General features: G+C 65.1%; 1 protein-coding gene across 7 annotated transcripts in view; it reads left to right on the forward strand.

Moving 5' to 3' along the window:
• CABIN1 (calcineurin binding protein 1) overlaps positions 1 to 10685 on the forward strand; it is a 102872-nt gene extending 92187 nt beyond the window's left edge. For 6 of the 7 annotated variants that reach the window (XM_082416253.1, XM_082416252.1, XM_082416256.1 and 3 more), the window contains 6 exons: positions 547 to 1227; positions 2191 to 2265; positions 4774 to 5056; positions 8095 to 8259; positions 9975 to 10201; positions 10297 to 10685. In XM_082416253.1, coding sequence (XP_082272379.1) covers positions 547 to 1227; positions 2191 to 2265; positions 4774 to 5056; positions 8095 to 8259; positions 9975 to 10201; positions 10297 to 10440 — 1575 coding nt within the window. In that variant the 3' untranslated portion in view covers positions 10441 to 10685. Of the gene's footprint in view, positions 1 to 546; positions 1228 to 2190; positions 2266 to 4773; positions 5057 to 8094; positions 8260 to 9974; positions 10202 to 10296 lie in introns of those variants that run through there. The other variant, XR_014251566.1, reaches the window with a different exon arrangement.
• Positions 10686 to 12677: the final 1992 nt, after the last annotated feature.

Below are 12677 nucleotides of genomic sequence, written 5' to 3' on the forward strand. Positions count from 1 at the left end.
CAGCTCTCACAGTGGAGCAGATGGCAAAGCCAGTGGCCCCGCACCCTCACCCGCCAGCCCCCAGGAGCTGGTGCACACACGGTCCCTCTTCACAGCTGGGTACCCTGAGGGCCCGGAGGCTAGTCACCAGCCTAGCAGGCGGGGCCGCTGGGAGCCAGGGCCATCGGGCTACAATGCCCCTCTGCCCAGCAGAACTGGCTGGGCCCTGGCAGGGGCTCACAGTGGACTCGGCTCTGCAGCTAGCACACTTGGTGGCCCTGGCAGGTCATTTCCTCACGAGGCGCCTGCACATAGAGAAGCCGTTTGGCGAGGGCCAGCTGGTCCTCAAGAGCAGAGCCACCTCCAAGGCCTCATCGGCCCCCGTCAAGGCCGGAGCTTCAGAGCAGGGAGGGCCTTCCCAGGCAGCTCTCCAGGCCCAGCCCTAGCCAGCGGGCAGATGGGCAGAGCCTGAGTGGCCTTTGTGGGTGGGCAAACCTGGCGCCCAAGGGTGCTTTCTTGTGGCAGAAACACCAGACACACTGAGTCTTACCATTGGTTTCCTCACAGGGGTCAGAACGCCCAGGGCCCAAGGCCTGTGGCTTCCCCGGAGCCAGGATGACCACCGACGTCTCCCACAAGGCCAGTCCTGAGGATGGCCAGGAAGGCCTCCCGCACCCCAAGAAGCCCCCTCTGGCTGATGGCTCAGGGCCAGGGGCCGAGCCAGGGGGCAAAGCAGGCCCCCACAACCACCGGCCTGTGGCTGTAGACGCAGGAGATGGTGCAGACCAGGGCGGGGAGCGGAAGGACAAGGAGAGCCCCCGGGCAGGCCCCACAGAGCCCATGGACACGGGGGAGGCCGCCACCCGTGGCTCGGACTCGGAGCGGGCGCCACCCCTGCAGCCAGGCCGCCCCCCAAGAGACTGGGGCCCCGAGAGCCGGCCAGCCGAGCTGTCCCTGGAGGAGCTGAGCATCAGCGCCCGGCAGCAGCCCAGCCCGCCCACACCGGCCCCACCAGCCACCGCCGCTGCCCCAGCCACTGCCCCTGCCCCTGGACCCAGGACAGGCAGCCACCCTGAGGAGGCACCTCCACGGCCCAGCCGCAAGAGGAAGCTCCTGGAGGACACAGAGTCCGGCAAGACCCTCCTGCTGGACGCCTACCGAGTGTGGCAGCAGGGCCAGAAGGGCGTGGCCTATGACCTGGGCCGCATCGAGAGGATCATGTCCGAGACCTACATGCTCATCAAGCAGGTGGGTGGCCTTGGGGCGGGCCTGGTGGCACTGTTCCGAAGCATGATCACTGCCAGGCCACCTGGGGTGGGCTTTCAGAGTCATTCCTAGTCACCTCTGAGGTTTTCTACTGTGAGCACGAGATAGGTTCAGATATGTTAAAATTCTATTTGTCAACTAAACGTTAGTAAAGCTGGGGAAACACATACCAAAAAGAAAAAGGAAAACAACATGCTTTTAAATGTTTATATTCACCCATAAAGGAAAGGAAGCCACTTTGCAGAAATCTTGTCAAGTCTGGCACAGGGAGCCGGGGCCCCCGAGTAGGGGGCTGCAGTGGAGGAGCCCTTCTTATTCTGTTTCCTTTTTTTAAAAAAAAACTCCATTAGGCATATATTTTTTTCTGTATTTAGAGAAAAATAGGTTCTTTCCACAGGAAGAACCCTGCACTGTGACTGGCTCGTACAGGGTGACCATCCTGATACACTGTTTTGTTTTTAACTTGTGTTAATTTGCACTGCAACTTGTGAGTGTGTCTGTTTTATCACCACCTCACAAGCATCCAGCAATAACTTTTTTTGTTGCTGATAAACTAGAAAAAAAGCCCTGCATTCCCTGCTGGTGAGGGCGGGCCCTTTCACCACTCCAGCCTGGCTGTCTCCCTCATGCTCTGCCTAATGCTCATCCAGGGCAACCCCCAGGCCTCTCCGGCCTCATTGCCCACTTGAGGGGCAGGTTCTGGCTCAGAGTCCACCAGCCTCAGCCCCCGAGGATGAAATAGTACAGCCACAGACATGAACGTGGCTTGGCCAGCTGGGCCCAGAGCAGTGACCCTGGCGGATGGGCCTGGGAGACAGGGCTGGGGTCCTGGGGGGAGCAGCAGTGGGAGGGCTCGTCCTGGGAGCTGTCCTCAAACACCAGGGGCCGGGGGAAGGCTGGCCACCGAGGCCCCTGCCCTCTGACGTTGGGCATCTCCTTGCTCAGGTGGACGAGGAGGCTGCGCTGGAGCAGGCTGTGAAGTTCTGTCAGGTCCACCTTGGGGCCGCCGCCCAGAGACAGGTAAGTGTGACCCTGCCTGTGCCAGCCTCGTCGTGCAGAGCCTGCCTCGGGCTGTAGGCTGGTCAGGTGGGCCCAGGGGAGATGGGCAGCTGAGCCTCAGGCCCTGAAGGAGCCCCTGACCACCCGCCTGGGGGTGCACCAGACCCCAGCTCTGACTGTGCGTGTGACATGAAGGTCCCCTCACCCCCGCACCTTTTCTCTAAACGGGGAGGATGTTCCCTACTTAGTCGACTTCAACTGGAAAGGTCGCTTCTTTGCACAGAGGTGGAGCTGGGATACGGGGCTGATAGGAGCAGGGTGGGCGGGGGTCCTGGTGTTTGTCCAGCATCATGTTTTGGGAAGACTCCCTGCTGTGGGGTGGAGAGGGTGGGCTGGGGCAGGGGCCAGGTCAGGTGAGCCACAGGTGGGGATGATCCCGGGCCAGGTCACTAGGTCAAAGGGCAGGTACGTGCCATTTGGGTAGGTGCGGCCTCTTTGTCCCCAGGGGTGGCCTGACTGCCCTGCCCCAGCAGCAGGCCCGGCCTTCCCAGTCCTCACTCTTCCTTGGGCCCCCTGGGGAAGGGTGTCATGAGGGAGTCCAGAGGCAGGAGCTGAGGGCAGTGGGCGTCCAGCTGCAGCCGGGGAGTCGTGTCCTAGTCCCTCAGTGGCTGGCTGCCCCTCGGTGTCCAGATGGGCTTTTTCTCAGTGGAGTGGGGCATCGGGCCACTACCCCACCTGGGCTCTGGGTCCGAGGCAGCCCAGGGGTTCAACCTTCACCAGGTGGGCTGTGGGCCAGACAGGTGGGCCAGACCCCCAGCTGAGGGCAGGAATCCCTGGAGACAGGTGCCCCACTGCCGGTAGTCCCCACCGCCCTGCTATTGCCAAGGCAGCAGAGTTCACAGTGCAGCCACCTCGTCACAACCTCTGCTCTGTGGGACAGAAATGACTGCCCGGGGCCCCAGAGCAGGGTCGGGGCCAGGGGTCCCCCTCCTGCCTCCTCCACCAACCCAGATTGGGGGAGGTGGGCAGTGATCACTCCAGAGAAAGGAGGGCTGTTTCTGATGCAGACTTTTAAGGTGCTTGAAATGATAGAACCACACAGGAAACCCCTAGGCAGCTTCCCCCTTAACTGGTCTCTGGTCTGAGGTGAAAGGGGGTGCTGAGCTGGCAGGAGCCAAGGGCAAGGAGGGGACATGAGGAGATGGAGGCCCACGGAGGACCAGCACCCAGCTGCGACCTGGCCTGTCAGAGGAGCCTAGGAAGCGACCTCAGGGATGACAACCATGTCGATCACAGCTGTCCTGGGCCCGCCTCTGGCCAGCGCTGCGGGGGAGGTGGCCGTGGCCCTGGGAGCCACTGCTTCCACCCATTTTGTGTCCATTTTGCTGGAGGCATTTCCGAGTTGCCACACAGCCCGGCACACGCCAGGAGGGTGCTCGGGACATAATTAGAGACTGAGTGCCATCACCCGTGGCTCCCGCAGGACAGGGACACAGCACCCACCTTCCGCATGTGTCTGCCCACGACAGACAGGTCCTGTCCTGCCCGCCCTCCCACTGGAGGTCTGGGCTCATCCCAGACGCTCACTGCACAGCAGAGTCACCGGGGTGACCGCACCCCGTGAAGCCGGGGATGGGGCGTCTCCAGCAGAACAAATGTCAAAAGAGACAGGGTCACGGGGGAGCAAGGTGCTCCCAGCAGGCGTGAGGCTCCCGCACTTGCAGCCCCGGGCAGGGGTCTCCCCAGCCCTGGTGTGGGCTGGCTCAAAGAGTATGGTGGGCCTGGGGCTGGTGGCCTGCAGGTTGGGGCGTGGCTTAGGCACTGGGGTGCAGCCCTCAGCTCCGCTGCCAGAGGCCGCGCGGGGTCCCTGCCCCACCTCGCATCTGCTCTCAGAGAGCTGTGGCCGTCACACCGCCTGGGGAGTGGGCTTCAGGTGCAAAGTGGAAAAGGCCTAGCGGCAGAGGGAACTGTGTGCACGAAGACAGGGAAGCCCTGAAGGGCCCGGCTCCCTGAGAACCGACGGCCCGTGGTGGGGGAACCACGGGGCAGCCGAGGCCAGGCTGCCGGCAGGGGCCACGCTTGGGGCCACCTCGGGTGCTGTGGCTGTGGGGCTGCCCAAAGCCTAGGAGCTGACTCTTGCGGTGTCATCCCGGCTGTCTCAGGACCCCTCCACCAGTGGCCTTGGGAAGTCGCCCTCCAAGACTGACCTCCAGTACTGCAGTCCCCCCTTGGGGGCCACAAACCTGTGCCCCGGGTCATGGCTGGCATGTTCCTCCCAGGCTGGCACCCAGGAGTGGAAGGGTGAAGATCCCGGCCAGCCTGATGCCCCTCCACTGAGCCCCTGCCAGCGTGGCCTGGACGTTCTCCTAGGGAGGGACTCTGGGCCCCCAGCGGTGTCCCGAGTTGGCAGAATGGGCCTCCCTGGTAGCATTGGGGCCCAGAGCGGGGCACCATGACAGGTGTCCTGGCGGATAGCATGGACTCAGGTCTGCCCAGCTGGCCTCCCTCACCTCCCCTTTGTCCTCCCAGGCTGCAGGGGACACACCCACCACCCCAAAGCACCCTAAGGACAGCCGAGAGAACTTCTTCCCTACAGCTGTGGCCCCTGCAGCCCCCGACCCCATGCCGGCGGATACCCCTCAGCGGCCCAGCGATGGCCACACCAAGCCTCGTCCTGCTCAGGCTGCTGCCCCGGTTGTTGTCACCTGTCCTCCCTCAGCATCAGCCTCTACCCCAGACCCGTCCAAGGATCCCGGGCCCCCACGGCCACACAGGCCCGAGGCCACCCCCAGCATGTCCTCTTTGGGCCCAGGTGAGTCCCGTCCCCTTCACCTGGTGGTGAGGCCCGGCTGGGCCAGAGCAGGGCCCAGACCCCGTTGCCAGCCAGCGGCAAGTCCTGCTCATTGCATGGAGACTGTGGGTGCCTCCAGCCTGGTGATCCCTGAGAAGCTGTCTCCACCCCACCCCACCCTCACGGCACCCACCTCACCATGTTTCTCCTCCCACGAGGATTCAGGAGTGGGGAGGGGGTCCTGACCCCAGCACACACGAGACCTCTCAGGTCTGTGAGCAGTCCTGGGTGCCTGCTGGGCTGTGGGGCAGACCTGCCCAGCCCCTGCGCCCCCGGGGCGAGGCAGACGGAAGCCAGCCAAGCTGAGGCGGGGGCTGCGGAAGGATGGGGCTGGCAACTCTGTCGGCAGGAGGGAGCCCCAGTTCCTTCCAAATTTAGATGCCACTGGGAACGGGAACGGCAGCCCGCGGGCAGGGGCAGCCAGCAGACCAGGGAGGGCAGACGCTTCAGGACAAACACACACACGCACACACGCCCTGCACCTCTCCCTCCCTGCTCCGCGGACCCGGGGCCAGGCTCCCACCTGCCCGCACATCCCTGCTCGTCCCCAAAGGCCAGGCTCACCTGTCCACCAGGAGCCATCCACGTGGAGGGCCACAGCTGGGGTGCTACTGTCCGCCATGCAGGCTCGGCCGTGCCATTTCCTGACCCATCTGAACAAGGGGACAGTCAGCCCTGGCAGGAGTGCCCGGCCGGAGACAGACCTGGAAGCCCGGTTAGCCGTGACCAGGAGCGCTGCTCCCACAGGCTGCTCTGCCCAGCTGGAGGCTGAGGGCCCAGGCCCCCCACCTCGCGGGTCCCTAGTTTGCTCTGAAGGTAGGGAAGTACAGGGACCCTCTACGCAGCCAGTCACAGCGGTGCTGGCCACGGCCTGAGACAGTCACCTCCCCTGGGGTAGCCCCTGCAGCCGAGTGTTTAGGGAGGAGCCTCTGAGGCCGAAGGGCCACAGGTATGGCTCCACCCAGTGGCCTGGGCGTCCCCTCCTCTCTGCTGTCCCATGTGTCTCGGTGTCCACACCCAGCAGAGCAACGGTGGCAGACGGTGAGCACGGCCCTACAGGCGGGTTTTGCTGGGGGTGACTTCACAGGGCGGTGGTAATGACCATCCATAGCGCGGGGAAGCCACTCCCCGAAGACCTGGCTGCTGCCCTTGGCCTGTCGCCGCCCCGCCTGACTCCTGCCCCAGAGGATCAGAACTTCGGGGGCGTCAGGCCATCAGCTGGTCCCCTGGGCACTCTCAGGTTGTTGGTGGCCTCAGGTTCTCGCCAGCTGTTGGCTGGAGGCCTCAGTTCTCCACTGTGCGTCCCCCCAGAGGGGTCCTGACACTACCCATCGCTGCCCCCATCTGCTCACCTCCCTGTTTCCTTGGGTGTCTGCCCGCCACAGGCCAGGGCTTGACTTCCTGCTGACGGTGCCTGGCCCATGAGTGCTTGAGGGTCCCTCTTGCTGAGGTGGTCAGGGCTCCAGGGGTGGGGAGTGGGCGCTCCACGCTGTGGGACCAGCTGGGTCAGGACTCAGAGCAGGGGAGCACCTGTCTGTGAAGGGTGCCGCCCACCGGACGGGGTTGAGGGGGCCACAGTGCCGGCCTCGTGCCAGTCGAGAAACCAGGGAGAGTCTGAGCCTGGGTCAGGGGCGCCGCCAGGACACTGGGCCTTGGGGACTCAGCGACCAGGCTGTGAGTCTGCCTAGGGAGCAAGGAGAGTTGCCCCGATGGCTCAGGATTCCAGCCCGTCCCCCTGCTTCCACAGAGCCTGAGGCCTGGGGGCTCGGGGAGCCCCAGATAGCTCTTCCCTGAAGGCTGAGGCCCCAGGCAGGTCCCTTCCCCGTTGGTTCCCCCCACCGCCCCACCGTGGTCCTCCTCACAGGGCCGCCTGGCCTGGGAAGCACCTCTCCACATGCTTGAGTGTCTGCTGGACTTCCCTGCCTCGAGTGTCCCTCCTCCTCTGGCCACCCATCAAGAAGGGAGGCCGGACCGTGCCCTGGGGGCAGGAGGGACTGATACCTACCTCCTGAGGGCAGACCTCGCTTCCTGCCAGCCTGGCCTGTAGACTGCTCGCAGCAAGGTAGCCCCCTGCCCACCCCCCCAACCCAAGCAGCCCTTCCAGGTTGCTCGGCCAGGCCCTCAGTGTTGGGCCCAGCCAGGCAGGGCTTTGCCACCTATGGAAGGCCCTGGACCAGACAGCCACCGGGCCTGCCTCGCATCGTGGATGCGTGCGCAGTGCAGTGACCCATTCCTGCCCCGGGGCCACAGGATTCCTGCTGCTCCACCTGCTCCGCGGGGCCCAGGAGGGCAGCTCTGGAGCCTCCGAGGGGCTCATCCCTGCCTGTGGCAGCGTGTGGAGCTGGACCCTGGGAACGAAGAGGCTGTGACCCTGACTGCCGGGCAGTCAGAACCGAGAAGGGAGGGCGTGGCTCGCGGCCAGGCAGCAGGGCAGGTGCTGTCCTCCAGGAGCTGGAGCCGACAGGCAGGAGGCCCATCTGTCCCCCTGCCCAGCCAGGGAGGGGCCAGCGTCACCACTCCTGGCCAAGTGGGGAGCGGCAGGGTGTTGGGGTCATGGCCCGCGTGGCAGGAGAGTCCGGGCCTGAAGGGGAAGGAGGAGGAATGGGAGTGCAAAGAGGCCGGACGTGGCTGGGGGCCCTGGGGGCAGGCGCACCTGTGCCGACTGACCACCTGGCACCACAGAGGCCGATTCCCAGCCCCCTCCTTGTGCCTGGAAGGTGTGGCCTGGCAGGAGGGTGCCAGGCCCGCCACCGCTCCATCTGCTTTGTCCTTAGCTGGATTGTTCGGTTCCAGTGGGCACTCCTGTAAGCTGGGGTGGGGCCCCTGCTGTGTCAGGTTCATAGCATGTCCACAGGGGGTGAGCGGTTTCCTGCTGGTACCAGCCTGGCCCCACCCCGGCAATTGTTCCAGCGGAGCCCCTGCGCGGCCATGGTGGAGGTGGAGGCCCCTATCCTGAGGGTGGGGGGCGCGTCACCCACAGATGCGCTGTGTCTCCACAGAGGGAGAAGAGCTGGCAGGAGGGGCGGAGGGCACGGGCTTCCTGCCCCAGGAGCCGCGGTGCAGCGAGCAGGTGAAGACGGCCCCCGAGGGCCCTCCAGCAGAGCTGCACTGCTGGCCAGCAGAGGCGGCCCCCCGGACAGGCGCCGAGCCCACGTGCAGCCAGGGTAAGGCCAGTCGGGAGCAGCCCATCACGGCCCCCAGGGCCAGCAGTCAGCGGGTGCTTCTCGACAGAGGGGCCTGGAGTGGGCCTGGGGGCGAGGTAGACGAGAAAGGCAGGCCAGACAGGGGAGGCCTGGCTGGAGAGCTTCCTCGGGGGAGGGAAGGGCCCCGAGAGCCCCCCCACCCCTCCCCCTGCCTTCCACCCTCTGCTTCACAGAGGGGAATAGCTCGGGAGGTGCTGAGCCCAGGCCAAGGTGGCCTAGCCGAGAGGGAGGGGTGCCTGTGCCCAGATGGGGCCAGGGGAGGGGCAGGTGTGGGGGGGGAGGAGTCAGGGGTGGGCAGAGGGCTGGCCGGGTTGGGCGGAGCCAGACGGGCATCCGTGTCGTGTCGTGTCTGTGTCTGTGTCCGTGTCTGAGTCACAGCCCGTTCCCACCAGCCGCCTCAACCAGCCAGGCCCCTCGGGGACTCCTCAGGGCTGGGGCCTCTCGCAGACCCCACTCAGGACAGCAGGGCCTGGTGCCAGCCCGAGGGAGTCGGGCATGGGGGCTGAGTGAGCCCCGCTCCTTTTAAAGCCACGGAGCAGCGGAAGAATGTGGACACCAGCCAGGCTGCGGCTCCTGGAGGCTGCCAGCCCACACTGCTGCCTCGGGCTCTGGCTCATCCTGAGGCGCGAGGGGAAAGTGGATGCTGGCTGAGTGGCCGGCTCTGGGCCCCAGCATCCTCCCTGTGGCGGGAACGACCGATAGCGTGTGTGTCCTAGTGATCTCGGGTGGCCTCGGCCTGCAGCGGCTTGAAGCAGGGTTTTGGTTCCCGGCCAGTGAGAGTGCTGAACCCTAGCCACTAGACCAGTGGTTAGTGACAAGGCCCTGGCCCTTCGGCTTTGCAGAAAAGAATTCCCACAAAGACGGAAAGTAGTGAAACAAGTAAAGTGTTTATTAGGAGGAAAAAGTGTACAGTACATGTGGATAGACACACAGGTGGGCTCAGAGAGAGAGTGGCGCCCTCCTGGTAGTTCGAATCACTTATATGGGGCATTTCTTCCGGGTTTCCTTTGGCCAATCATTCTGATTTGCCTGGTTCCGAGTCCGTATTTGGTATGTCTCAGGATCCTCCCCTGTGTGCGCGCCTCTCTTAGCCGAGATGGATTCCAGGGAAGAGATCTATGTGGGTAGTGAGCATCACTCCCCTTTTGACCTCCAAGGAGCTTTCTAGTCAGGAAGGTCTCTTTGACTTGAGAATGAGGAATACGTGGTCTGTTATTTCTCATCTGGGCAGGGCCCAGCCTCCTTTCTCAATTGTCCTGCTATTTTCATCTTGGAGTATCTGTCTACAGGGAGCGAACTCCAGCTGTTCGCCCTGGGGGCTCGTCTATCTCCTGCCTCACTAGGATGGTCTGAGAGCTCACGTGCATGCCTGGGAGGTGCGGGGCTTGCCCGTGTCCCAGCCCTGGGCACCCAGTGAACACTGTGCTTTTGGGGGTGCCCCACAGCCCAGAGCCAGAGCCGGGCCCTCGGGGAGGCAGAGAGACAGGAGGAGGCCTGGGAGCCTGGCAACCAGCACAGGCCTAAAGAGAGAGGGTAGGGCGGTCTGACGTGGCCAGAGGAGGCGTCTTGGTGCCTCTGTGGTGCAGGGTTTGTGGGGGATGAGGCCCAAGCAGGGGAGGGGCAGGCGGGCCCGGGAGGCTGAGAGCCCGGCTCAGTCCACTGGGTCCACCCTGCAGTTGCCAGCTCCAAGGTGCCCAGTGGTGGGAGTGCCCAGCCACCCGAGGGCCACCCGGGCAAGGCTGAGCCCGGCCGGGCCAAATCACGCCTCCTGCCCAACATGCCAAAGCTGGTCATCCCCTCGGCCACCACCAAGTTCCCCCCTGAGATCACCGTCACGCCGCCCACCCCGACCCTGCTCTCGCCCAAAGGCAGCATCTCGGAGGAGACCAAACAGAAGCTGAAGGTGACTGCAGGTCCTGGGTGGGACACAGGGCTGGGGGCGGGGGGTGGTGGTGGTGCCAGGCTGCCACTAACCACTGCCCCGCCCGGTCTGTGCAGTCAGCCATCCTGTCTGCCCAGTCGGCTGCCAATGTGAGGAAGGAGAGCCTGTGCCAGCCGGCCCTGGAGGTCCTGGAGACGTCGAGCCAGGAGTCCTCGCTGGAGAGTGAGACAGATGAGGACGATGACTACATGGACATCTGAGGGCCACTCCCCACGCACCACCACCACCCACACCACCCCCCACCCCGCCCGGCGGGGCGTCCCCACCACAGGGCCACAGGCCACAGGAGCCCAGCAGGGCCCGCCTCCTTTTTTATGAAGTGTTTTTCTTTGTAAACATGACTGCCCCCAGCCAGGCGGCCGCGTCCACCCTCCGCGGGCTCTGCCTGGGTCACGGCAGCGGAGGGTCCTTTTTTGGTTGCTTTTCTAATAAAGATGGAACAGTCGTCTTGGCCTCTTTGTCCCCTGGGGTGGCGATCCCTGTCCAGGCTTTCTGGGCCTTCCTCCCCCAGGCCAGGTCAGGGCCTGACCCACAGGCACCCGGGGAGCAGGCGGGAGCCACACGGGGCAGACACTCCCGGGAGAGACAGCAGCCGGGCCTGGAAGGAGCACAGGGGTGAGGGTACGTCCCTCCAGAGTCAGGGTCAGGAGGGTCCCAGCCGTGCTGAGGAGGTGGCTTGCACCCCAATGTGATGGGCACCCTGGGGAGGGCCCTGAGAGGCAGGGGGCAGCGCTGACCTCCCACCACACTCGCCCTCCGACAAGACCAGCCACGTGAGTCGGGTGGCTCGGTGTGAGATACAAACGTGGGGCCCCAGCAGAGTGATGCTGGCCCCACCATCCCGGCTCCAAGCCCGTCTGTTCTGTGGGAGCACCTGCCCTTCACAGTGTCAAGCCCCTCCGTGCCGTGGGGGCCCAGCCGCCAGCCCCACAGCTGGGGGCCGGTCCTGCTCTGGGGGCCTCCTCTGAAAGGCGTTCTGTCCGGGGAGGGGACAGAGACCCTTCTTGCTGCGCTGTGCCCCTCGTGGGCTGGACGCTGTGCCCCCACCCCCCACCGCCTGGGAAGAAAGGCCCAAGAGGCTGGGCACTGCAGGGTCCCCAGCCCAGGCCCGGCAGAGCCACGTGGGAACCCAGGGCGCTGAACTGGCACTGACTCAGGCCCTTCTCAAGGCCACAGGGCCTGAGGGGACCAGCAGTTACTCAGCTGAGCCCCCTGGGACCCCACGCTGCACTCCTGGCTTCTGGCGCAGGCTGGGGAGAGGAGGTGGCCACCTTCCTTCCCCCGGTCCACAGACCCCTTTCCTGGGAACAGCCCAGCTGTCTCCCAGGGCCCTTCCTGGCTGGGGCGCAGGACACCTCGGACCCTCCCCAGGAGCTTCCTCCCCTAAGCCATGCTCTGGGCCCAGGCGAGTCCCAGCACCAGCCCCCAGGCTGGCTTGGGACCTCAGTGCCCACACCCAGGGCACCTGCCCACAGAGGTGCTCTGAACACCCAGTAATCCGCTTGGGACTTCTGGTTCCGACTCCCCTGGCTGGCGCCTGACACCTGTGGCAGCCCAGCTCTCTGGAGCAGCTGCGAGGGGGCGGTGACCAGGGAGCAAGGCTGGCCGACCCCCGCTGCCAAGGCCGGTCATGTGGCCAAAGCCTGTGCCCCGCTACCTTCAGTTCCCTGAGGGGTCCAGGACCCTGTCTCCTTCAGACGTCTTGAGAAACCGCCACTGTCTGCCTGTCCAGACCCCGGGCCCAGGTGGCCGAGCCCAAGTGAGTCCTAGGCCTGGGTTCCCCCCATACCCTGACCTTGGAGGCTCCCAGAAGACGCCTGCCTCTCCCAGTGACTTAACTGCCCCCTACCTGTCTGGGCCTCAGTCTCCTCACCTGCATGAATAGGAGGAAGGTATACAAAGAAGAGATTATGCAAATATCGAGAGTGAAAGGGCAGGGGCGGGTGGGGCCGGGCGGCTCCGGCTCCTTTCCTGGTCGCCAGCCCAAGGCAGAAGCACCTCTGGAGCCCTCAGACTGACCCAGGGGCCCAGAGAGCCAGGCCAAGGGGATACCAGGGTCCTGGCCTCAGCTCCCACCCCACCCCCAGGGTTAATTTGCCTGAGGCTAGGCCCCTCCCTCCTCCTTCCCCTCCCCCCTCCCTTCCCCTCCCCCTCTCCCCCTTCACCTCCTGCCTCCTCCTTCCCCTCCTCCCTCCCCCTTCCCCTCCTCCCTCCCCCTTCCCCTCCTCCCTCCCCCTTCCCCCTTCCCCTCCTCCCTCCCCCTTCCCCCTTCCCCTCCTCCCTCCCCCTTCCCCTCCTCCCTCCCCCTTCCCCTCCTCCCTCCCCCTTCCCCTCCTCCCTCCCCCTTCTCCCTCCCTCCCTCTTCCCCTCCTCCCTCCAAGGGGGATCCCCACAGAGCTGTGTCTGACAGCTCCCACCCTTCCTGAGAGGGAGCCCT

This window comes from Balaenoptera physalus (genome assembly GCF_965194825.1).
Source record: "Balaenoptera physalus genome assembly, chromosome: 12".
Lineage (NCBI taxonomy): Eukaryota > Metazoa > Chordata > Mammalia > Artiodactyla > Balaenopteridae > Balaenoptera > Balaenoptera physalus.